Source organism: Pseudonaja textilis, chromosome 3 (assembly GCF_049901715.1).
Source record: "Pseudonaja textilis isolate UNSWEBS1 chromosome 3, rPseTex1.2, whole genome shotgun sequence".
NCBI lineage: Eukaryota > Metazoa > Chordata > Lepidosauria > Squamata > Elapidae > Pseudonaja > Pseudonaja textilis.
Window position 1 is genome coordinate 2,738,391 of NC_141992.1, and position 25,665 is coordinate 2,764,055.

General features: G+C 49.3%; 1 protein-coding gene across 1 annotated transcript; it reads right to left on the bottom strand.

The window, feature by feature from the left end:
* Positions 1-1,842: 1,842 nt before the first annotated feature.
* On the bottom strand, positions 1,843-24,661 carry CCM2L (CCM2 like scaffold protein). The gene is made up of 10 exons (XM_087928783.1): positions 24,558-24,661; positions 20,896-21,066; positions 17,413-17,496; positions 13,897-14,080; positions 11,158-11,642; positions 9,070-9,205; positions 7,843-7,906; positions 5,365-5,521; positions 4,426-4,564; positions 1,843-3,246 (listed from the first exon to the last, which is right to left on the bottom strand). The coding sequence occupies exons 1-10, from the start codon at positions 24,585-24,587 to the stop codon at positions 2,954-2,956; spliced, it is 1,743 nt and encodes a 580-aa protein (XP_087784909.1). The 5' UTR covers positions 24,588-24,661; the 3' UTR covers positions 1,843-2,953.
* Positions 24,662-25,665: the final 1,004 nt, after the last annotated feature.

Sequence of the window (25,665 nt, forward strand, 5' to 3'; positions counted from 1 at the left end):
TGCTAGGCTTAAAGTCGGATAGGGAATTCTGGGAGTTGAAGTCTGCTAGGCTTAGAGTCGGATAGGGAATTCTGGGAGTTGAAGTCTGCTAGGCTTAAAGTCGGATAGGGAATTCTGGGAGTTGAAGTCTGCTAGGCTTAAAGTCGGATAGGGAATTCTGGGAGTTGAAGTCTGCTAGGCTTAAAGTCGGATAGGGAATTCTGGGAGTTGAAGTCTGCTAGGCTTAAAGCCAGATAGGGAATTCTGGGAGTTGAAGTCTGCTAGGCTTAAAGCCGGATAGGGAATTCTGGGAGTTGAAGTCTGCTAGGCTTAAAGTCGGATAGGGAATTCTGGGAGTTGAAGTCTGCTAGGCTTAAAGTTGGATAGGGAATTCTGGGAGTTGAAGTCTGCTAGGCTTAAAGCCGGATAGGGAATTCTGGGAGTTGAAGTCTGCTAGGCTTAAAGCCAGATAGGGAATTCTGGGAGTTGAAGACCTCCAGGTTTAAAGTTGCCAAGGTTGAAGACCCCTGTTCTTAAAGGGCCTCTCTGCTAATCACCCCAACTAGACAACTTTGCAAAAGGATGTGTGTGTGTACGTGTGTGCGTGTGTCTCGCACAAAAATCCTTGGACCTCAGCCCATTTCACAGGTGTGCCAAGTGCTCGGCCTCTTGGTTTCGACTTGTCTGCAATGGGTTGCGGGATTTATTTAATCTGAAGTCGTGCCAAGCTTTCAGCCAACGCCTTCCCGATGCAACGAAGCAGCCCGTGAAACACAACTGCACCCAACGGCACACCTGGGCTTGCCTTGAGCGTACCTGGCAGTGGCTCAAAGACACACCAAAGGCGCCCTGACAAGGTGGCCCGATGGAAGGCAATCAAAACTATTTGCAATTTTTTTTAAAAAAGAGAACTATTTCTATCAAGCAACGAGACAGAACCCAGAACTGCATCTCTCTAACTTGGATGCTTTTAGAAGGGTGGACTTCAACTCCTAAAATTGTGAGAGTCCGGCCATCTTAAAACTCGCTGGCTGGGGAATTCTGGGAGTTGAAGTCCACCCCTCTTAAAGCCTACTGGCTTTTATTTTCTAGCCATCGATAAAACAAATCCCATGCCATATAATATTCAGATTTTTCTTTTTCTTTCATTTCCAGTGTTAATCTATTCATTTCTTCACATTCAAATATTTTTTTCAATTACTTTTCCCTCTGTCGGTATCTTTGTTGCTTTTCCAGTTCTCTAGCAAATACAATTCTAGCTGCAGTTGTTAATACAAGTATGATTAAATATGTTTTTTTCTTTAGTATAACCTTCAGGTACCATTCCTAATACAAATATTTCAGGTTTTATATCTATATGTTGCTTAATCATTTAAAATACCAACCACGTGTGTATTTTATTCCAATGTCTTTTAGCTTCCATGCAAGACCACCACATATGGTAGTATGTTCCTGGTGTTTGATGACACTTCCAGCATTTGGTTAATTTGTCTTTAAACATTTTTGCTAGTTTTGCTGGTGCAAACATCTTATACAAATTTTCTTTATATACTGCCGATATTCTTGATTTATAATTTCTGTCCCATAGTTTCTGCCATTTATCTAGTTCTATAGCATATCCAAAGATTTTTGCCCATGCTATAACTGTTTCTTTAACTTGTTCTCCTTCCAACTTTACACCTAATAAATAACAATACAGTCTTTTAACCACCTTATCTTCTGTTCCTAATATTTTATCCAATTCTGTAAATTCTTTAATCCCTTCATCTTTAATATCTTTTTCATACCTTGATTGTATCTGCGTGTACGAATATCACTGTATCTCCAATCCTTGTTCATTCAATTCTTGTTTTGAGCTCACCCTTTTCGTTTAAAATATCTTTATATACCTGGTAACACTTCCCATTTTACAAACATTTCGATATACAAGTGCTTCCATTGTTGACAACCAGATATGTTATCTCCATGTAGTGCTGTTCCTTAGTTTTTAAGATGAGGATGGCTGGGGAATTCTGGGAGTTAAAGTCCATCTTAAAGCAGGCTGGCTGTGGAATTCTGGGAGTTGGAGTCCATCCATCTTAAAACATGCTGGCTGTGGAATTCTGGGAGTTGGAGTCCATTCATCTTAAAACACGCTGGCTGGGGAATTCTGGGAGTTGAAGCCCATTCATCTTAAAGTCTGCCGGCTGGGGAATTCTGGGAGTTGAAGTCCATCCATCTTAAAGTCTGCCGGGCTGGGAAATTCTGGGAGTTGAAGTTCCATCCATCTTAAAGTCTGCTGGCTGGGGAATTCTGGGAGTTGAAGTCCATTCATCTTAAAGTCTGCCGGGCTGGGGAATTCTGGGAGTTGAAGTCCATCCATCTTAAAGTCTGCCGGCTGGGGAATTCTGGGAGTTGAAGTCCATCCATCTTAAAGTCTGCTGGGCTGGGGAATTCTGGGAGTTGAAGTCCATCCATCTTAAAGTCTGCTGGCTGGGGAATTTTGGGAGTTGAAGTCCATTCATCTTAAAGTCTGCCGGGCTGGGGAATTCTGGGAGTTGAAGTCCATCCATCTTAAAGTCTGCCGGCTGGGGAATTCTGGGAGTTGAAGTCCATCCATCTTAAAGTCTGCTGGGCTGGGGAATTCTGGGAGTTGAAGTCCATCCATCTTAAAGTCTGCTGGCTGGGGAATTCTGGGAGTTGGAGTCCATCCATCTTAAAACACGCTGGCTGGGGAATTCTGGGAGTTGAAGTCCATCCATCTTAAAGTCTGCTGGCTGGGGAATTCTGGGAGTTGAAGTCCATTCATCTTAAAGTCTGCCGGCTGGGGAATTCTGGGAGTTGAAGTCCATCCATCTTAAAGCACGCTGGCTGGGGAATTCTGGGAGTTGAAGTCCATCCGTCTTAAAGCCTGGTTGGCCGATGGATGTGACCAATCACAGGGTCCGGGGGACGAGGGGGCTTCCTTCCTTCCTGGCCAGTGAGGTCCCCCCCTTTAGAGATAATTGTCTTCATCGCTCCCATGCTCCGCCTCCTCTTCCTCTTCCTCGTCTCCTGCCAGGGCTTCGATGTCATGCGTGATGTTGGCGATCCGGCGATTGAAGGACTCCGACTCGGAGTGCAAGGACCAGCTGTCGTAGCTCCGCACGGCCGAAGCCGAGGTGCTGCTCATGCTCTTCTTGATGCGGCCAAAGCTGTCGGTCAGGATGCCCCCTTCCCGGATGCCGATGCTCTCCAGGAAGCTCTCAAAGTAGCCGATGTCCTGGTCAGGGATGAAGGGCCGCATTCCTGCAGGGGGAGAGGAAAAGGGAGGCTCCCTCGGGGCTCTCGGAGCCGGGTGGGTTGTTGTTGTTGTTTTGGCAGACATTTCGCGACCCTTCTAGATAATAGCATCGGGGCTAGGAAGGAGGGGGATTTGCAGGGAAGAGGAGAGAGGGAGCAGGAGGAGGTGCTTTCTGGGCTTGGTGGTTTTCTTGCAGACATTTAATTCCCCAGAGTTCTCCTCTTCCTCCCTTTTCCTTTTCCTCCTTTTCCCTCTTCATCTTCCTCCCTCCTCCTCTTCCTCCCTCCTCCTCTTTCCCCTCCTCCTCTTCCTCTCCTCCTTTCTCCTCTTCCTCTTCCTCCCTCTTCTTCCTCTTTTCTCCCCCTCCTTTCTCCTCTTCCTCTTCTTCCCTCCTCCTCTTTTCTCCCCTCCTTTCTCCTCTTCCTCTTCCTCCCTTCTCCTCCTCTTCCTCCCTCTTCCTCTTCTCCCTCCTCTTTCTCTATTCTCCTCTTCCTCCCCCCTTTTCTCTTCCTCTTTTCTCCTCTTCCTCTTTTCTCCTCTTCCTTTCTCCTCTTCCTCTTCCTCTCTTCTCCTCTTGCCCCCTTCTCTTCTTCCTCCTCCCTTTTCTCTTCCTCCCTTCTTCTATTCCTCTCCTTCCCTTGTCCTCTTCCTCTTCCTCCCTTCTCCTCCTTCCCCTTCCTCCCAACAAATGTCTCACTTAGCGGCAGAAATGTTGGGCCCCATTGTGTTCGTGACGTGAGGACTACTTCTATTCAAATTGGCATTATCTGCATTGACGTTATTTAAATTGGCGTTACTTGAAATGGACATTGTTTCAATGGACCCCATTCTGCCCGGCAGAGATACTGCCCTGACTAAAGACTTATTATTATGATTGAAAACGTCATTTTGCTTCTTTCATCTAATCCTAAGTGTGAAGTCACGATTTCCAAATTTCTAAACTTGCCGGGATGTCTAGTGAGTTTTAAAATGCAGACGACCGGATTTCATAGCCGTCCGGATGAAATCAGGATCAAGACAAGAGGGAATTAGAGCCCTGAGGAAAAAGGGGTCAAAAAAGTCAAGATGGCGCCCATCACATGACCAGAACCCTGCCCGGTTGGGACTTCCATGGTGAGTGGTCGCCATTTTGAACCTCCCACAAATCAAAATACTTTCCCGCTTCCGGAGATAGAGGCATTTACCCAAAAGGAGAAATTTCCGCTTTTCCCCATAGAGACTGAGGAGTCCGGTGCAGTATCTTTCCACCGCCAAGCCCGTCCGGTATTCCCGGAGCAGAAGGGCGAATCCTTGGATCTCCTGGGGGCTCAACTTGTTTCGTAACTGTGGGGCAAAAGAAGAGGACTTGTTATAGGGAGGGCATTGGGAAAGCCCTACTGCACCTCCACGGGCCTTCTCCCGCCTCTTCCTTGTATCTTCGGTGGCTTTATAGCAGGGGTCTCCAAAGTTAAAGCAACTTTAAGACTTGTGGACTACAACTCCCAGAATTCCCCAGCTGGCAGGTCTCCAAAGTTAAAGCAACTTTAAGACTTGTGGACTACAACTCCCAGAATTCCCCAGCTGGCAGGTCTCCAAACATGGCCACTTTAAGACTTGTCAAGTTTAATTCCCAGAATTCCCCAGCTGGCAGGTCTCTAATTTGGCCCCTTTAAGACTGGTGAACTTCAACTCCCAGAATTCCCCAGCTGGCAGGTCTCCAAACATGGCCACTTTAAGACTTGTGGACTTTAACTCCCAGAATTCCCCAGCTGGCAGGTCTCCAAACATGGCTACTTTAAGACTGGTGGACTTCAACTCCCAGAATATATCAGCCAGCAAAGTCTTAAAGAGGCCAAAGTTGGAGACTTCCTGTTGCTGTGGCTGGCTGAGGAATTCTGGGAGTTGAAGTCCACAAGTCTTCACATGGCCATGTTTGGGGACCCCTGGCTTAGTCCATTTCAGTGGCAATTTGTGGGGAATTCTGTAGGATTTTATCACAGACACACAACTGCCAATCTGGGATCTGCCACATCCAGGACAGGTCAACCTCAGTGAAGGATGTGAATCCTGCTGTGAGGCTCAACATGGGCCTGAGTTCAAAAGGCTCCCCAGAGCCCCCAGGGCACCCCCCCCATACGCTGAACCCCACTTTCCGTCATCATGTAGTCCTGCAGTTGCTCCAAGCTGGTGTTGCTCTGGTCGCTCCCGCTGCAGGCGGTGGCCAGGCTGTGATGCGACTGGTGCAGCAGAGGAGAGGAAGAGCCGCTGTGGTAGGCCTCGAAGGTCTCGTGGGAGCCATCACTGCGAGAAGAAAGAGTAAAAGGAAGGAAGGAAGGAAGGAAAGAAAGAGAGAAAGAAAGAAAGAAAGAAAGAAAGAAAGAAAGAAAGAAAGAAAGAAAGAAAGAAAGAAAGAAAGAAAGAAAGAAAGAAGGAAGGAAGGTGAGAGAGAGAGAAAGAAAGAAGGAAAAAAAGGAAGGAAAGAAAGAGAGAAAGAAAAAAGGAAAGGAAGGAAGGAAGGAAGGAAAGAGAGAGAGAAAAGTAAAGGAATTAAAGAAGGAAAAAAGAGAGAGATAGGAAGGAAGGAAGGAAGGAAGGACGGAAGGAAAGACAACTGTGAGAGTCATCTTCTGGGTGAGATGGATGATAATATAATATTATAATAATTATAATATAATATAATATAATATAATATAATATAATATAATATAATATAATATAATATATAATACTAATTACTATACTATACTATACTATACTATACTATACCATACCATACTATAATATTGTAATATAATATAGTATAATAATATAATACACTGTAATATATGATATATGGTGATATAAAATAATAAATATAATAAATTAATAAAATAGTAAATAAGTAAATAAAATATGATATGCTCGTCCTCAATTTTCAACAGTTCATTTAGTGACTGTTCAAAGTTACAATGGCACTGCATAAAAAGTGACTTAAGACAATTTTTCACACTTATGACCGTTGCACCATCCCCATGGCCCCGTGATCAAAATTCGGACACTCGGCAACTGATTCACATTTATGATGGTTGCAGAGTCCCGGGGTCGCCTGATCCCCTTTTGCGACCTTCTGCCAAGCCAATGGGCAAGCCAGATTCACTTAACAACGGGGTGACTAATTTAACAACTGCGGCGATCCACTTAACCACTATGGCAGGGAAGGACGTAAAATGGTGGAAAACTCACTGGCTCACTTAGCAACAGGGCTCAATTGTGGTCGGAAGTCGAGGATGACCATTCATTTAAAAAAAATCACTAAAATAAAATAATATCATAAAATATGAAATAAAATAGAAAATCGTTCAGAATTTGCTAGGAAAAAAAAATATTATCTGGTAGGCGGCGGAGGAGGAGGGGGGGGTCTAAAGATCTAAAGATTTCCCAGGGTCTGGTGCCCTCTAGTGGTGATGGGCTAACGGTTCCCATCGTTACAGAAAGGATTTGAGGGGCTGCCCTAAAGGAAGAGGGGGAGTCAAACTATTCTTCAAAGCACCAGAAGGGCAGGACAAGAAACAATGGATGGAAACTAATCAAGGAGAGAAGCAATTTGGAATTAAGGAGAAACTTCCTGACCAGAGGAACTGCTTGCCACCAGAAGTTGTGGGTGCTCCATCACTGGGGGGTTTTAAGAAGAGACTGGACAGCCACTTGTCTGAAATGGTAGAAGGTCCCCTGCTTGAGCCATGGGGGCTAGACTAGAAGATCTCTGAGGTCTCCTTCCAGCTCTGTTCCGGTTAAATGTCCGGTGATGAAGAAGCATAAACGAAAGCAGCCTTCCAATATCTGAAGGGCTGCCCCAAAGAAAGGAGGGAGTCAAGCTATTCTCCAAAGCACCGGAAGGCAGGACAAGAAACAACGGATGGAAACTCACCCAGGAGAGAAGCAACGTAAAACGAAGGAGAAATTTATTGACCGCGAGAACAATTAACCCGTGGAACAGCTTGCCACTAGAAGTTGTGGGTGTTCCCTCTCTGGAGGCTTTTAAGAAGAGAATGTGTGTGAATGGGTACAGGCCAAGGGTCTCTCTCCTGCTTGAGCAGGAGGTTGGACTAGATGACCTTCAAGGCAGCGGTGGGATTCGAATCATTTAACAACCGGTTCTCTGCGCTAATGATGTCTTCCAACAACCAGTTCGCCAAAACTGCTCAGAAAGTTAACGGCCGGTTCTCGTGAACCGGTGCGAACCGCTGAATTCCACCCCCTGCTCCAAGGTCCCTTTCAGTTCTATTCTAATTGATTGGATGTCGAAGGAGAGACAAAAGGAGATGTGAACGACAAGAAATACAATATCGTAACCATTATTTTAAATGCTGAATTGTTGACTTGTCCCACGGTAAGTTTGGCCGTGCCGAGTTGGCTGCCGTGACTTGACTATATACCAAATGGTCCCCCTTCTGTTCTGGGTCACAGTGGGGGCTTGGAAAGGGACGTATGGGGCCAGGCTGGCAATTCCCCTCTCTCTTTAAAAGAATCCCCGCTAGGAGGATTTAATTTTGGAGGAGAAGAAAAACAAACAGAGAAAGAAGAAAGATGAAGAAAAAGGAACGCTCCCGCTGGACGTCGGCCGTCACAAGAGCAGGACTTACAAAGAGCTGCAGCAGCTGAAGTCAGCGTCATAACCGTACGTCCCATCGGTCCGACAGCTCTCACCTGGGAAAGGAGAACCACAAGGTGATGAAGTCGAGGGGGGCAAGACCAGGATCTTTGATTTTCCAACTTCAGTCAATATTTGTCGCCTGTGCAGATAATCCTCGCTTAACCAGGGAAGGGGGCCATCGGAATGTGAGGTTTAAATATCGAGGAGTCAGCCCGGTGAGAACCAAGGTCACTGCGGCAGGTGTTGGCCAGACTTTCCAGACCTCTTCTCAAAGCAATATGGTGACACTTAATTGGGTGATGTGACCTGTACTAATGGGGAGAGGGAAGGGGGAATCGGAACGTGAGTTTTTAAATATCAAACCAGGGGTGGGATGCAGCCAGTTCGGGCTGATTCGGGTGAACCGGGGGGTTAAATTTACATCTGGTTTACCGAACCGGTAGTAGTTGAACCGATCGGATGGCCCTGCCCATCTTGCCTCTCCCCTCCAGGGATTCTCCACCCGTCCCATTTTGGATGCGGGTAAATGCAGGGCCCGCGCAGAAGCTCTGGGAGGGAGAAAAACGGCCCTCGTGAAAGTAACGGAAGTCTGGAAACGGGCCTGTTTCTGGCTTCCAGAGGGCCTCTGGAGCCCGGGGGAGACCGTTTTCATCCTCCCAGAGGCTCGAGGAAAGCCTCCGGACTCTGGGAAAGGTGAAAAATGGCTTGCTGAAATGGGCCTGTTTCTGGACGGCCTATGGAGCCTGGCGGAGGCCATTTTCGCCTCCCAGAGGCCTGAGTGAAGCCTTAGGACTCTGGGGAATGTGAAAAAAAATGGCTCTCCCAGGAAATTCCAATAGGCTACGCCCACCATGGCCATGGCGCCCACCCAGCAACGGGGAAGAGATCCGGTTGTTGGGATTTTTGAATCCCACCCCTGCATCAAACCCATGAGAACCAAGGTCACTGAGGCAGGTGTTGGCCAGACTTTCAAGACATCTTCTCAAAACAATATTGTGACCCTTAATTGGACAACGGGACCCGCACTAATGGCGGGAGGGAGGATTCTATACTTTAATTATATCGAATTGCCCGGGAATTAGCCAGAGCTGGTTTTGCTTTCATTCTGTGCCGAAATAATGTACTCAACAAAGTTTTGCATTATGCGATCGGATCGTCACGTCAACGCTTGCTGGGTTGGGTTCATCCAGTCAGAACTTTTGAAAGTTCTACTCACTCCGGCTGGACAGCCAAGGACGTTTTGGGGTGGAGGTGTAATGGTAGCCAGCCCGATCCACACACTCAATGGTTTGGTCACCGTAAATGATCTGGAAAACCTGGCATATCAGCGCACACGACTCCTCGGCGGTATCCTGAAAGGACAGCATGCGGGGAAAGATTTGTATTATGGTTTTATTGATTTGTATCCCACCTTTATTCTTTTTACAAAGAATTCAAGGTGCTGGACATAACCGACATGCCTTCCTTTTGTTATTTTCCTCACAACAACTTTAGGAGGTGGATTCGGCTGAGAGACAGGGATTGGCCCAAAGTCACCCACCAAGGCGGGACTAGAACTCACTGTCTCCTGGGGATTGGCCCAAAGTCATCCAGCCGGCTTTCATTCCTAAATCAGGATTAGAACTCAACGTCTCCTACATTTCTGGCTTGGGAATTTTGAGCCTTGAAGTCCTGCCATCTCAAAATTGGTTTAAGGTGTCCCCTTGGCTTCCAAACTGAAAGCAAACCTAAGTTTTGCCCGTACCCTCACCCCCTCCATGCATCGGGGGGGGGTGTCTGGTTCGGGGTGGCCAAACCTTTGGACCTCAGGGACCACCAAACTCATAATTTTAAATCCCGGGGACCACTACTATGAATTTTGACTGACGGTGGCTTGCTGACATTGGTGGGAGAGTGAGAGAGATCTGATTTAACCTCTCTCTCTCTCTCTCTCTCTCTCTCCCTCTCTCTCTCTCTCTCTCTCTCTCTCTCTCTCCCTCCCTCCCTCTCCTCTCTCTCTCTCTCCCTCCCTCCCTCCTCTCTCTCTCTCTCTCTCTCTCTCCTTCTCTCTCTCCCTCCCTTCCTCCCTCCGTCCTCTCTCTTTCTCTCTCCCTCCCTTCCTCCTCCCTCTCTCTCTCTTTTCTCTCTCTCTCTCCCTCCCTCCCTCCCTCCGTCCTTCTCTCTCTCTCTCTCTCCTCTCTCCCTCCCCTCCCTCCTTCCTTCTCTCTCTCTCTCTCTCCCTCCCTCCCTCTCTTTCTCTCTCTCTCTCTCTCTCTCCCTCCCTCCGTCCTCTCTCTCTCAATCTCTCTGTCTCCCCCTCCCTCTGTCCCTCTTTTTCTCTCTCTCTCTCTCCCTCCCTCCCTCCCTCTCTCTTTCTCTCTCTCTCTCTCTCTCTCCCCCCCTCTCTCTCTCTCTCTCTCACCCACACACAGAAGTAGAGATGAGGTTCAAATTTCTTAACAATCAGTTCTTGGGTGTGGCCTAATTTGTGGGTGTGGCTTGGTGGTCATGTGACTGGCTGGGTACGGCTTGTATGTAAATATTATAAATATTTATGTAAATATTGAATTTTTTTATTAAAAAGAGCAACTTTACCCAGAATCAGGCAAAGCAGGAAGGCAGATTGAGTTGCTTGCAGAATCACAGATTCACTGAGAGATCTATCTTTCTGCGATCGGCTACCTGAGACTGTCACATAAAATTTGCGAGCAAAGTCACAGAATTAACTCACAACACCCCATGTATGTAAATATTGATATTGTTTATAAAAGAAAAGAGCAACTTTTACCCAAAATCAGGCAAAGCAGGCAGGCAAATTGAGTTGCTCACAGAATCACAGATTCACTGAGAGATCTATCTTTCTGCGATTGGCTACCTGAGTCTGCACAGAATAATAATAGAAGCTTCAGAACCTAAGAAAGGTTCAGCTCTGCTTAAAATCAGAGCGGAAGATCTAAAGATGAACTAAAAAGCAAGAAATCCAACCATTTCCTGATTCCTAGCGAATCTAAATCTCCCAGCACAGCAGAACAGCTGATGGTCGGAAAAAGGAAAAATAGCAACTTAGCGAGCAAGTTTGCCAGGTAAGGAGTGAGTGGGCGGGGAGCGTTCCCGCGGGGCATGTGGGCAGCGCAGACTTGATTTCCTGCCCAGCCTGGATTAATTGCTTTGGGGGGCGTACATTTCTCTAGGGACCACCAAAATTTTCTCGCGGACCACCAGTGGCCTACCAGTTGGTGACCACTGGTCTGGATGACCTCTAGCACCCCGCTTGTGGGGGGAAAAAAAGAAAGAAACCCTCTGGCCGCAGGACTGACCCACTTACTCGATTGGCCACGGCCAAGATGACCAGGTTGCAGTAGGCATCTGGGCAGGGCTCCTTGGGATCCAGGGGATTGGCACCTGTGTGGCGGTGTTCCCAACTGCCATAGGTCTTCCCGCGCTCCCAGCTTCCCCCGGCTTGGCTGCCATGCCGGCGCTCCCAGCTGCCCCCGTGGTTCTGCCGGGGCTCCCAGCTGCCGAAGGCTCTCCCGGTGCCGCTGCTGGTCCGCTGCCTCTTCTCCCAGCTGCCTGTGGCCTGCTTGCGCTCCAGGCTCCCTCCGCCACTCGGACGCCCTTCTGAACCCCCGCGAGACATGCGCCAATCCAGGCTGCAGATAGTGTGGCGCCGCTCCATGGGGCAGCCCAGCTGCCGGGAGTCTGAGGGTCTCTTCTCAGCAGCGGCTCCTGCAGGGTATTTCTTGTCCGGTGGCGGGATTCCGGGATAAACGTCCAGCGGCCCCCCGGCAGGAACCGGGTCAACGCCCAGGCCTGGCACAGGGAACAATGGAAGAAAACCAGACCGAGAAAGTCGATGGTGGCTAGTTTGGATTATGGAACGTCTGCATGGAAACCAGCCGGCTCAGAAAGTACCCAGGACCCCACAGTCCTCCTCCTCTTCCTCCTGCTCCTCCTCTTCCTCCTGCTCCTCCTCTTCCCCTCCTCCTCCTCTCTTCCTCTTCCTCCTCCCTCTTTCTTCTTCTTCCTCCTCCTCCTCTTCCTCCTGCTCCTCCTCTCCTCCTTCTTTCTTCTTCTTCCTCCTCCTCCTCCTCTTCCTCCTGCTCCTCCTCTTCCTCCTCCCTCTTCTCTTCTTCTTCCTCCTCCTCCTCTTCCTCCTGCTCCTCCTCTTCCCTCCTCCTCCTCTCTTCCTCTTCCTCCTCCCTCTTTTCTTCTTCTTCCTCCTCCTCCTCTTCCTCCTGCTCCTCCTCTTCCCCTCCTCCTCTCTTCCTCTTCCTCCTCCCTCTTTTTCTTCTTCTTCCTCCTCCTCCTCCTCGTCCTCCTGCTCCTCCTCTTCCTCCTCCCTCTCTCTTCTTCTTCCTCCTCCTCCTCCTCTTCCCCCTCCTCCTCTCTTCTCTTCCTCCTCCCCTTCTCTTCCTCTTCCTCCTCCCTCTTCTCTTCTTCTTCCTTCTCCTCCTCCTCTTCCTTCCTCTTCCTCTCTTCCTCTTCCTCCTCCCCTTCTCCTCCTCTTCCTCCTCCTTCTTTTCTACTTCCTCCTCCTCCTCTCTTCCCCCTCCTTTTCCTCCTGCTCCTCCTCCCTTCATCCTGCTCTTCCTCTTCCTCCTGCTTCTCTTCCTCCTCCTCCTGTTCCTCCCCCTCCTCCTGCTCTTACTCCTGCTCCTCTTCCCCTCCTGCTCCTCCTCCTCCTCTTCCTCTTTCCCTTCTCCTCCTCCTCGTCCTCTGTACAAACTCTCTCTTCTAGCCCTGATAATGTTCCCTAGTTGGGTCATGAAACGTCTGCAAGGAAACCACCCAGCTCAGAGAACACTAAGGACCCCATAGCACTTCTCTCCCTTCCCCCTCCTCCTCCTCCTCCTCCTCTCCCTTTCCTTTCCTGTCTTCCTCCTCCTCCTTTCCGCAAACCTCCCTCCTTTCTAGCACTGATAATGTTCCCTAGTTGGGTCATGAAACGTCTGCAAGGAAACCACCCAGCTAAGAGAGCACCAGGGACCCCACAGTCCTCCTCCTCTACCTCCATCTTCTCCACTCCCTGTTAGCACTGATGATGTTCCCCAGTTTGGTCATGAAATGACTGCAAGAAACCAAACAAGGTCAGAGAGCGTCAAGGACCCCGTAGTCCCTCTCCTTCCCCTTCCTGCTGCTGATTTTGGACTGGGATCTGGAGCTGGATCCAGAGTTGGATTTAGATCTGGATGAGGATCTGGATCTCGATCTGAATCTGGACTAGGATTTGGACCCGGTCCTCATTGTATAACTGGAACTGGAACTGGGCCTGGACTGGGATCTAGATCTTTAATGTGGATTTTGACCTGGACCTGGACTTGGGTCAAGAGAATGGATCAAGACCTAGAGTCAGATCTGAACCTGGATCTGGCCCCGGATCTGAACCTAGCCCTCATTCTAGACCAGACCTGGACCGGGATCTAGATCTTTGCCCGGATCTAGACCTGGACCTTAACCTTGATTTGGATCTCTATCTTGATCTGGACCCAGATCTGGTTCAGAATCTAGATCTAGATCGAGGTCCAGGTCCAGATTCAAGTCTGGGTCCAGGTCCAGATCTGGCTCAGGATCTAGATCAGGACCTGGTTGTGAACCTAGCCCTCATTCTAGACCAGACCTGGACTGGGATCTAGATCTTTGCCCGGATCTAGACCTGGACCTAAACCTTGATTTGGATCTCTATCTTGATCTGGACCCAGATCTGGTTCAGAATCTAGATCTAGATCCAGGTCCTGGTCCAGATTCAAGTCCGGGTCCAGGCCCAGATCTGGTTCAGGATCTAGATCAGGACCTGGGCCAGACTCCAGACGTGGATCTGGACCTTGTCCTGATTTCAGACCTGAGCAAGACCTGATCTAGATCCTCATCCAGACCCTGACCCAGATCCTACCAATTGGGGGCGGGAGGGAGACTGGGGACAGGCAAGAGCCACAGCCAATCAAAAGGAGCCTCTTCCTCCCACCGGCCAACCTGAACGAGGGGAGGTGGCAGCGGGTGCCTCCTTCCCGCCCACCTTCCCCCCAATGCTCCTCCCTCCTCCTCCTCCTCCTCCTCCTGGGCACACCTGTCTTCAGCACCAGCAGGTGCAGCGCATCGTCCCTCAGGTAGGAAGCAGCGGCAATCTCGTGGGTGGGGATCCGGAGGATGAGCTCCTCGTTGTCCCTCCAGGTGAGCAGGAGGCAGCGGGCCGAGAGGCTCAGGATGCTGTCCTGCTCAGGTGTGGTCTGCAGCGGCAGCTCCTTCAGTTGCTGAGGGAGGAAGAACAGCACAAACATAGGGGGGGAAACGCAGGCGTGGCAGGGAAGCCCTGGCACCCCACGCCCACCCCACCTAGGGGTTGGTAAAGTGGGTTGGACTAGAAGATCTCCAAGGTCTATTCTATTCTATTCTATTCTATTCTATTCTATTCTATTCTATTCTATTCTGAATTCTGTTCTATTCCATTCCATTGTATTCTGTCCTGCTGTTTTATTCTAGTCTCTATTTTATTCTACTTTATTCTATTCTGATTCTATTCGATTCCTATTCTATTCTATTCTATTCTATTCTATTCTATTCTATTCTATTGCATTCTTTCATTCATTCCATCTATTCTATTCTATTCTATTCTATTCTATTCTATTCTATTCTATTCTATTCTATTCTATTCTATTCTATTCTCTATTCTCTATTCTCTATTCTAATTCTACTCTACTCTATTCTATTCTAAATAATCAAGGAGAGAAGCAACCTGGAATTAAGGGGAAACTTCCTAATAGTGATGACAATTAACCAGTGGAACTGCTTGCCACCAGAAATTGTGGGTGCTTCATCAGTGGAGACTTTTAAAAGAAAGACTGGACAACCACTTGTCTGACATGGGGTAGGGCTTCCTGCCTGAGCAGGGGGTTGGACTAGAAGACCTCCAAGGTCCCTTCCAGCTCTATTCTGATTGATTGATTGATCATTTCCTTTGCAGTAAATGTATGCGAGATTACAACATTCATCTCTGGAGCAGAGGGCTTCCAAACCTGGCAACTATAAAGACTTGTGGGCTTCAACTCCCAGAATTCCCCAGCCAGCCATGCTTGAAGTGTGCAAGTTGCCAAGTTGCCAAGGGCAACCTTGGGCATTTGATGGCTCCCGGGCTACATCCGTCCCTTGGGCTGTCCCTCTCCAGCCGGGCGGGATCAATCAAAATTTAGAAATCAAATATAAATAAGGATACAACCACACAGGCAATAGAACTCCATTGCTTTGTATTTTGAAGGCAACGGTCCCTGTTGGGATCTGATTCGGAGGGGGAGGTCGAGCAGCTGAAGGGAGTGGGAGTGTGGCTCTGGTGGCTGTGGAGGAAACTGGGGAAGGGCACAGTCCGGCTGGGCATTCAGAAGAAAACCAGGCCCACGCCCTCTTCATCCTAGGGCACACAGGGAGGAACGGAGAAGGGAGCAATGTGAGTGGCATGGCTTACGGGGGAGGAAAGGGCCCTGATTCCCTTCATTAGCCACAGCTGGGAAAACAGGATAAAGAGGGTGGTTTGCGCACAGCACCTTGCTGGAAGCAAAGTGTGCATTATCTTTGTTTGTCAAGTCTTATCGGGGTTCTGGCGTCCTCCCAACGGTGGGTGTTTTGAATTCTGCAACTCCTTATCCTGCCCTGTCTCGTTCATTGCTGCAGCTTTGTGGTTTGTGTTGGTTTTTATTTATAATTTATATCTGCTTTGAGTTCGGATGGAATTTCTTCCTTTTGAAAACTGTTCTTGGGAGAGTTTTCTTTTCTCCAGCCGATGATAACTGGACATTGGGGGCCAAGTTGGAGGCCTTAAAGGGACTTTACCTACTTTTGTGACTTGGTTGCTTTTGTGCCACGTCCCTTTGGGTCATCACACCAACTATATGTTTTAAGAATTGACACCTGGGCTTGTGTGCCTTCGCACCTTCGCAGCTCCCTTATTTCGGGCCCTCCACCAAAGTCCCAACGTCTCTTATGGCCCCTTGGAAAAATTGCCCACCTAAATTCTCCAAAACCAAACCGAACAAAACCTTCCAGGCAGTCCTCGACATACGACCACAACAACTGAGCCCAAAATTTCAGTTGCTAAGTGAGACATTGGTTAAGGGATTTTGGTCCCATTTTAACTCCTTTCTCAGCGCAGCTGCTAAGCGAATCTGGCTTCCCACGTTGATTTTGCTTGTCCGACGGTTGTAAAAAAGGGATCGTGTGACCCGGGGACGCTGCGACCGTCATAAATATGAGTTGCTGAGGTCTGAATTTTGATTGTGCGATCCCAGGGATACCGTAATGGTCGTAAGTGTGAAAATGGTCCTAAATCAGGTTTTTTGTGACCCGGGGATACTGCGACCATCATAAATATGAGTTGCTGAGGTCTGAATTTTGATTGTGCGATCCCAGGGACACCGTAATGGTCGTAAGTGTGAAAATGGTCCTAAATCAGGTTTTTTTGGGGTGCCATGGTAACGGTTATGGCCCGCATCAGACTCGGACAGTGAGGAGGTTGGATAACAACATGGGCCAGCCCTGGAGTCTGGGGGAGCCTCTGATGAGGGCTCTGTGTCGGAGGCAGAGATGGGGGCCACGGCCGTCCGACAGTTATCAGCTGCCTTCGGAGTCGGAGATCAGTGGGGAAGAAGAACAGCTGGAGCCTGTTCCCAGTGTGCTCATGCACAGAGCTGCCAGACGAAGGGAACAGCTGTGGAACAAGGGTTGACGTGGGAGTAAAATCACAGGTGGACAGTGAATGGCCCCTCCCAGAGGGAATAAAAGAGGAGCGAAAGGGGGAGGGGGGTTTGCAGGGAGGAGGAGTGTGATGTTCTCTAAGGTTGATAGACAAATATTTGTTGCCCAACTAGGTAACATCATCAGTGCTCAAAGGGTCAGGTTTGCACTCACTCCCAGTTGTTGTGGCTCGACAGTGGACAACGGAGCTGGCAGCAGACTTGGACAGTGAGGAGGTTGGGGAGGAACATGGGCCAGTCTTGGAGTTTGGGGAAGGCTCGGACGAGGGCTCTGCGTCGGAGGCAGAGATGGGGCCAGGGCTGTCTGACAGTTATCAGCTGTCTTTGGAGTCGGAGATCACTGGGGAAGAAGAACAGCTGGAGCCTGTTCCCGGTGTGCTCATGAAGGAAGAAGGAACAAGGCAGTAAAGCCACCAGTGGATGGTGAATGGCCCTTCCCATAGGGAATAAAAGAGGAGCGAAAGGCGAGTGGGGTTTGCAGGAGACAATTCATTCAATTCATTAGGGTGAAGATCTGTGCCTGACTCCTTGCCAAGTATTTGCTGCTACAGCGTGGCGTTTGGGAGCTATCGGCCTGGCAACTCTCCTAGCCCGATAAAGGTCTGTGGTTGTAAATTCACCCTTGAAAGACTGTTTGCCAGGACTTTGCTGGATGCGAATGAGAGGAATTCACATGAGCCTAAATAAAAGGGGTTTTGTCGGGACGAGGAATTGGCTTCTGTGGTTTTGGGAAGCCCGGTCAGAACAGTAACTTCCAACGGTCCCCAAATGAACGGTCGTAAGTCAAGGACTACCTGTACGGTGAATTGAGCAACATGAAAAACGCATTGAAGCGCATTTACCCTGGCGGTATCCAAAAGCTGCAACAATTCGTCCCGACTGGAAGGATTCAGGGAGGTGTTTACCCAGGTCAAATGTCCTAAAAACTGAGGGGAGGAAAAATAAAGAGGGAAAAAAATGAGAAAAGATCAGAACGAAAGAGGAATCAACTTGAATTATTTTTTATTTTATTTTTTAAAGGCAGAATTTACAAGTTAGCACAGATTGCGCGACTCAGGAACAAATATTTCTCTTTGTTTTAGGCCGCCTTCCTCATTCGTCTGCTAATAACTTTGGGTGGGGTTTTTTTTTGGCATGGATCGGGGCTGGGGGAGAGAGGGAAAAAATTGTTTTTGCCTGCAGAGCCTTTTCAAAATTTGGCCTGAAAAGGTCTAGGACAGTGGTTGCCAACCATTGGGCCGGGGAACACGGGTGGCCTGTGAGAAAATTTTGTTGGTCCACAGAGAAATGTACCCACCCCGCCTCAAAGCAATGAATCCAGGCTGTGCGGGAACACAAGGCTGCGCCGCCCACATGGCCCACGTGGGAACACAAGGCTTGCGTCACTTGCAGTGCAAACAACACGAAGTAGTGAGGGGAAAGGACGAAGAGGGAGAACTTGCCCCATACGCCTGGCCTGGCCGCCGGGTTGCTTCTTTCCGCTTCTTTCTTCTTCTGCTTTCGGCTGCACGCAAGGAAAGCAGCAGAAGTCTTTCTTTCTCTCCCCAAACTCCGCCAGAAATGAGCCTTGGGGACCCTGCAAGGCCTCCTGCTCCAAGAGGCTGCGCCGGCAAAGACTACTTTCTGGCAGAGTTTGGGGGAGAGAAAGAAAGACTTCTGCGGCTTCTGCTGCTTTCCTTGCATGAAGCTAAAAGTGTCTCCCTCTCTCTCTTTCTCTCCCCCTGAGAACGGAGCTGGAGACGGTATCCTACGATCCCAAATAAAGAACGATCGACCGGTAGGAAAACGGGGTGGGGGAACTTTCCTGCAGACTTTTGGGGGGATTTTCCCAGGGTCTCTGCTCCGCGGGATTTAAAAGTATGGGTTTGGGAGTCCCTGAGGCCCAAAAGGTTGGCGACCCCTGGTCTAGAGTCGTTGGGTCATGAAACATCTGAAAACAAACAACCACGTTCAGAGGTACCGAGGACCCCACCGTTCAACGCTGAGCTGCAAATAATCCCCATATGAAGAACAGTCGCTGGAATTGGGTATATTTAGTTTGATGAAAAGAAGGACCAGGGGAGACAGGATAGCAACCTTCCAGTAGTTGAGGGGCTGCCACAGAGAGGAGGGAAGGGGGTCAAGCTATTCTCCAAAGCCCCCAAAGGCAGGACAAGAAACAACAAAGCAACTAAGGAGAGAAGGAAACCTGGAATTAAGGTTGAGGACAATTAACCCGTGGAACTGCTGGCCACCAGAAGTTGTGAATGCTCCAACACTGGAGGTTTTCAACGATTGGACAACCAACGTTGTTTCATGACCCAACTAGGGGACATCATTAGTATTAGAAGGGAGTGGGATTTGGAAGGGTGAGGAGGAGGAAGAGAAGGAGAAGGGGGAAGGAGGAAGAGGTCTTGGGAGGTCCTTGCTGACCTCAGCTTGGTTGTTTTCATGCAGATATCTCATGACCCAACTAGGTTACATCATCAGTGGTAGAAGGAGTGGGGGGAGGAGGAGGAGGGGAGGGGGAGGAGGAGGACAGGGAGGAGGACGGACTGTGGGGATCCTGGGTGCTCTGTGACCTTGGATATTTTCCTACAGATGTTTCATGACCCAACTAGGGAATATCATCAGTGGTAGAAGGGAGGGTGAGGTTGTGGAGTGGAGGAGGAGGAGGAAAAGAAGAAGAAGTGGGGGGAGGAGGAGAGGGAGGAGGAGGAGGACAATGGCGACTGTGGGCTCCTTGGTGCTCTATGGGCTTGGTGGTTCTCTGGCAGACGTTTGTTGACCCAACTAAGGATCATCATCAGTACTAGAAGGGGGTGGGATTTGCAGAGAAGAGTAGAAGAGGGGAGGAAGGGAGGATAGGAGGAGGAGGAAGAGGAGGAGGGGGAAGGGAAAGGAGGAGGGGAGGGGGAGGGGAAGGAAGAGGAAGGCAGGAGAGGAAAATGAGGGTCTTTGGTGCTCTTGGGCTGGGTGGTTTTCTTGCAGAACTTTCATGGCCCAACTAGGGAACATCATCAGTGCTAGAAGGGAAGGGAGAGGAGGAGAAGGGAGGGAGGGAGGGAGGAGGGAGGGAGGGAGGAAGGAAGGAAGGAAGGAAGGAAGGAAGGAAGGAAGGAAGGAAGGAAGGAAGGAAGGAAGGAAGGAAGGAAGGAAGGAAGGAAGACTGTGGGGTCCCTCTGACCTTGGATATTTTCTTGCAGATGTTTCATGACCCAACTAGGGAACATCATCAGTGCTAGAAGGGAGGGAGAGGAGGAGAAGGGAGGGAGAGAGGGAGGGAGGGAGGGAGGAGGGAGGGAGGGAGGAAGGAAGGAAGGAAGGAAGGAAGGAAGGAAGGAAGGAAGGAAGGAAGGAAGGAAGGAGAGGAGGAGAAGGAAGACTGTGGGGTCCTTGTTGCTCTTCTAAACTTGGTGGTTTTCTTGCAGACGTTTCATCACCCAACTAAGGATCATCATCAGTACTTGAAGGGAGTGGGGTTTACAGAGAAGAGTAGAAGAGGAGGGAAAGGAGAGAAGAGGAGGAAGAGGAGGAGGAAGAGGTGGAGGGGGAAGGGAAAGGAGGAGGAGAAGAAGGAAGAGGAGGGGGAGGGGGAAGGGAGAGGAGGAAGAGGAGGAAGGCAGGAGAGGAAAGGGAGGATGAGAGGCAGGGTGGAAGGAGGAAGAGGAGGGAATCGCCTGTGGGGTCCTTGGTGCCTTCTGAGCTTGGTGGTTTTCTTGCAGACCTTTCATGACCCAACTAGGGAACATCATCAGTGCTAGAAGGGAGGGAGAGGAGGAGAAGGAAGGAAGGAAGGAAGGAAGGAAGGAAGGAAGGAAGGAAGGAAGGAAGGAAGGAAGGAAGGAAGGAAGGAAGGAAGGAAGGACTGTGGGGTCCTTGGTGCTCTCTGAGCTTGGCTGTTTTCTTGCAGACCTTTCATGACCCAACTAGGGAACAGCATCAGTGCTAGAAGGAAGGGGAGAGATGAAGGAAGGAAGGAAGGAGGAAGGGAGGGAGGGAGGGAGGGAGGAAGGAAGGAAGGAAGGAAGGAAGGAAGGAAGGAAGGAAGGAAGGAAGGAAGGAAGGACTGTGGGGTCCTTGGTGCTCTCAGAGCTCGGCTGTTTTCTTGCAGACCTTTCATGACCCAACTAGGGAACGTCATCAGTGCTGGGAGGGCAGTGGGCTTTGTATTAAAACATCGGCAAGAAAACAATGAACCTCAGAGACCGCCTCCAAGGACCCCCTCCCAGGTTGGTCGAATTGGCCCAGGGGCCAAGAAAGAGGCTGTGGGAACGGACTACAGGGGCCTCGTGCATGTGTGTGTGCGCACGCGCGTGTGTGTGTGTTCCCCGTCCTGCACTCACCTTCACCTCCTTTTCCACGTAGTCCTGCAGCAGAATCTGCGGGTCAATGAGGTAGTCTGGCGGGTACAGCGGCACCGAGTGGAGGGGCCTCCTCCGGCAGACGCTCCCCTTGGGCGCTGGCTTGCGGGAGGCTTTGGGGAAGACCAGGCGCTTGATGGGCGACACGAATCCCTGCAACGGGCAAAGGGGAGGGAAGGGGTGTGTGTGTCTCTCTGTGTGTGTGTGTGTGTGTCACTGAGCGGCTATCCGCGCCTCCCCTCCCCTCCCGGGCACCGCTAGGCGGTGGGTGGCAGAGCCTGGATGGCAGCCGGGCGGGCAGCTTGCAAGAGAGCGAGAAGGGGCCCCAGCAGACGGCGAGGGCTGCAGATGGCTGGGCCCACTCGCTTCACGGCTGTGCCAAGGAAGAGGGTGGGCACAGCAGCTTCCCCTTCAATGCCACCCTGGGTGGGGGGTGGGGGGTTTACACCCGCTGGGGTCCCTGCAAAAGAGAACAGGAAGGACAAAGGGAAGGAAGGAAGGAAGGAAGGAGAAGGAAGGAGAAGGAGAAGGAAAGAAGAGAGACAGGAGGAAGGAAGGAAGGAAGGAAGGAAGGAAGGAAGGAAGGAAGGAAGGAAGGAAGGAAGGAGAAGGAAGGAGGGAGGGAGGAACAAAGGAAGGAAGAGGAAGGAAGGAGAAGGAGAGAAGAGAGACAGGAGGAGGAAGGAAGGAACGAAGGAAGGAGAAGGAAGGAGGGAGGGAGGAACGAAGGAAGGAAGAGGAAGGAAGGAGAAGGAGAGAAGAGAGACAGGAGGAGGAAGGAAGGAAGGAAGGAAGGAAGGAAGGAAGGAAGGAAGGGGGTGAGGAGGAGGAAGAAGAAGAGGAGGAGGAGGAGGAGGAAGAAAAGGGGAAAGAGAAGCGGAATAGGAGGAAGAGGTAGAGGAAGAGTAGGAAGAAGAAGAGGAGGAGGAGGAGGAGGAGGAAGAGGAAGAAGAAGAGGAAGAATGGAACAGCTTGAAGTTGTAGTGTAGGGTTGCCTACTTGGGTGGGGTGGGGGTTGGACTAGATGACGTACAAGGTCCCTTCCAACTCTGATTATCTGCTATCTAGAAGAAGAAGGGGGTGGAGAAGAAAAAAAGAAAGAAAGAGAGAGAGAGAGAAAGAAAGAAAGAAAGAAAGAAAGAAAGAAAGAAAGAAAGAAAGAAAGAAAGAAAGAAAGAAAGAAAGAAAGAAAAGAAAGAGAGCAAGGGAGTTAGGGAGGTGAGATGGATGGAAGGAAGGAAAGGAAGGAAAGGAAGGAAGGAAGGAAGGAAAGAGGAGGAAGAAAGAAAGAGAAATAAAGGAGAGAGAGGAAGGAAGTTGGGGAGGAGGGAAGGAAGGAAGGAGGGAGAGATGGAAGAAGGGGTTAGGAAGACGAGATAGAAGGAAGGAGAAGAAAGAAAGGCGTGAAAGAGGAAGGGAGTTAGGGAGAAGAGATGGAAGGAAGGAGAAGAAAAAAAGGAAGGAAGGAAGGAAGGAAGGAAGGAAGGAAAGAAAGAAAGAAAGAAAGAAAGAAAGAAAGAAAGAAAGAAAGAAAGAAAGAAAGAAAGAGGGAGGGAGGGAGGGAGGGAGGGAGAAGAGAGAGAGAGAGAGAAAACTCTACCCCCAGGTCCTTGTAGGTAACCGCGTGGCCAGGTTGCCTCCTCACCTGAGCCTCTTGACGGAACAAGCTGCTGCCCCCCCTTCTCAGCCATTGTCCTTCAGCCCTTAGAGACCCCCCAGCAGGGGGAAGGGCTACTGGGGGGAGGTAGGGGAGAAACTATCCAGCAAGGGGCCATAGAGGAGTGGCTACATCCTGGCTTAAGCCACCAGCCCCCGAGAGGGAGTAGAAGAGCACAGCAAAGCGACCGAGGGGGCACTCACAAAATGTCCGAGGCTGGGAGCTGCTTCCATTATACCTGGGCAGAGGTCCAGAGGTCCAGCCTAGCCCTCCCCATCTCTCTGGGGGCCTCTTTCCCCGGGTCCAGGTGGCGCTGGGGTGGATGCCCCCAATTCTACGTAGGGTAGCCAAATCCAGGCAGTCTCTGACTTACGGCCACAACCGAGCCCCGGTTTTTGTGTTGCACTAAGCGAGACATTTTTTGGGAAATGAATTTCACCCCATTTCGCAACCTTCCTCCCCACCGTTGTTAAGTGAATCACTCCCGTCGCTAAAGGAGCGACACGGTTGTTAAAACAAATCTGGTTTCCCTATTAACTTTGCCGGTCAGAAGGTCACAAAAGGAGATCACATGACCCCGGGAACCGTCATAAATACGAGGCGGCTGCCAAGTGTCTGAATTTTGATCCCGCGATGACAGGAACAACAGTCGTAAATGTGGAAAACGGATCTAAGTTCCTTTTCTCGGGGCCGTTGCAATTTTTATTTTAAAAAATATTTTTTTAAAAGATGGAATTATTGTAACTATTAAAAATAAAAAAAGAACTTTTTAAAAGATGGAATTTTTAATAGTTGCAATAATTCCATCTTTCACTCATACAGTGTGTCGACTGGGTACATATATCTTATGCTAACAATCATAATTAATATTTTTAACCAATGTATCTTCAATCACATTTAATCTGTAAGACGTAAATGATTTCCTCTTATATTTGTTGCCTTTATGACCATGTTAACTACTTTCTTTATATATTTATCTATCCAATTTTAACTCATTTTATTTTCTAACTGTGGATAAAATAAATCCCATATCATATATAATATTCCGTTTCTTTTTTTGTCCTTAATTACCAGTGTTAATCTAGTCATCTCTGTACATTTGAATATTTTCTCAATCACTTTTCCCCTCTGCTGGTATTTTATCATTTTTCCTTTTTTTAAAAAAATTAAAAAATACTTTATTAAAGTTCAAGATATTAAAAACCGTACAAAAAGCAAAATATTAAAAAGATTTACAAAAGTTCCTGTAATAGAAATTTTATCGACATCTTTCGATATCATTTTCTTGGCAGTACACTAAATACCATATATATTCATAGAATTTGACAGTTTTTCAGCATATTGTATTAATTCACAGTTCTTAATTAATTCCCCTTGCTGGTATTTTATCGTTTTTCCAATTCTGTGCAAATATAATCCTCGCTGTTGTTAATTTCTGTATAATTAGATACGTTTCTTCTTTGCTATAACCTTCAGGTACCACCCCTAATAGGACTATTTTCAAATCTATACGTTTCTTTATCATTTCTTCCAACCATGTATGCATTTCCGTCCAATTCTTTTAGCTTCTGTACATATCCACCACATGTGGTGGCATGTTCCAGGTTCGGGGTGACACACTTCCAGCATTTGGCTGGTTCATCTTAAAACATCTTTGCTAATTTGGCTGGTGCAAAAGTGCCACCTACAAAACCACCTTGTACAAATTTTCTTTTACAGGCTGTCGATATTGTTAATTTATCATTTCTTTCCCGTTGTTTTTGCCATTGGTCCGGTTCTATCGTGCACCCAAAGTTTTGTGCCCGTGCTATCGTAGTTTCTTTTACTTGTCCTTCTTCTAACTTAACTTTGAATGGTCGTTACAACGGGAGCAGTCATAAGTCAAGGACTAACCTCCCTCCGCAGTGCCCAGGGCCAGTCGCCCCACATTTCTCTCCCCGCACCCCATAAATGATTCCTCCCCCCAGGGGCCGAATTTCCTCCTTACCTTCTTTCCCTTCTTCCCTTCGTACTCCATGCCTCCAGTCGGCTTTCGGCTCCGTCCCGGGGAAGAAGCAGCCGCCTCTTCCTCTACGCCATCCAGCCTTTGTTCTCCCATCCTGTCTGGGAAACGCTGGTCCTGAGGTCACCCAGGCCTGTCCGGATGGAGCTGCCGAGGGCAGGCCCGCTTGGAAGGATCTGGGATCCAGTGGGAGCTGCGCCCAGCACCAGGGGCCTCTGGGTGCATTGGGCCAGGAGGGTGGAGGGAAGGGGCGCCCGGTTGGGGATGAGGGCAGGAGGGAGGGGGGGGGGCTTTTAAGTTGTCTTTAAAATTGGACAATGATTTTCACTTCGGAAAGAGATCTTGCTTCTGTTTTTCTTTTCCTTCCTTCCTTCCTTCCTTCCTTCCTTCCTTCCTTCCTTCCTTCCTTCCTTCCTTCCTTCCACCCACCCATCCATCCATCCATCCATCCAATCTTCCTCCCTCCCTCCCACTCCCTTCTTCCCTCCCTCATTCCTTCCTTCTGTCCACCCACCCACCCACTCACTCACCAGGCACCCACTCACCCACGCACCCACCCACCTACACATCCATCCATCCATCCATCCAATCTTCCTCCCACCCTCCCTCCTTCCTTCCTTCTTTCCATCCATCCAATCTTCCTTCCTGCCCCTCTCTCCCCCTCCCTTCTTCCTCCCTTCCTTCTCTCTCCACCCACCCACTCAACCCATCCATCCGTCCATCCATCCATCCAATCTTGCTTCTTTCCTTCCTCCCTCCCTCCCTCTCCCTCTCCCTCCCTCCCTCCCTCCTTCCTTCTGTCCACCCACTTACTCACTCACTCACCTACCCACCCACCCGTCCATCCATCAAATCTTCCTTCCTTCCTCCCTTCCTCCTTCCCTCCCTCCCCCTTCCTTCCTTCCTCCCTCCCTTCCTTCCTTCCTTCCTTCCTTCCTTCCTTCTTCCCTCCCTCCCTCCCTTCCTTCCTTCTGTCCTCTCATCCATCCAATCATCTAATCATCCTTCCTTCTTTCCCTCTATCCATCCCATCCAATCTTCCTTCCTTCCTCCCTTCCTCCTTCCCTCCCTCCCTCCCTCCTTCCTTCCTTCT

What these genes read in the sequence shown, in the direction of transcription:
- CCM2L (XM_087928783.1), bottom strand. Translation starts at nt 24,587, where the DNA reads ATGGAGTACGAAGGGAAGAAGGGAAAGAAG. An exon ending in TCTTGGCCGTGGCCAATCGA is followed by an intron (nt 9,206 to 11,157) that starts GTAAGTGGGTCA and finishes CTGTCCTTTCAG; the next exon opens with GATACCGCCGAGGAGTCGTG. An exon ending in TTCAGCTGCTGCAGCTCTTT is followed by an intron (nt 5,522 to 7,842) that starts GTAAGTCCTGCT and finishes TTCTTCTCGCAG; the next exon opens with TGATGGCTCCCACGAGACCT.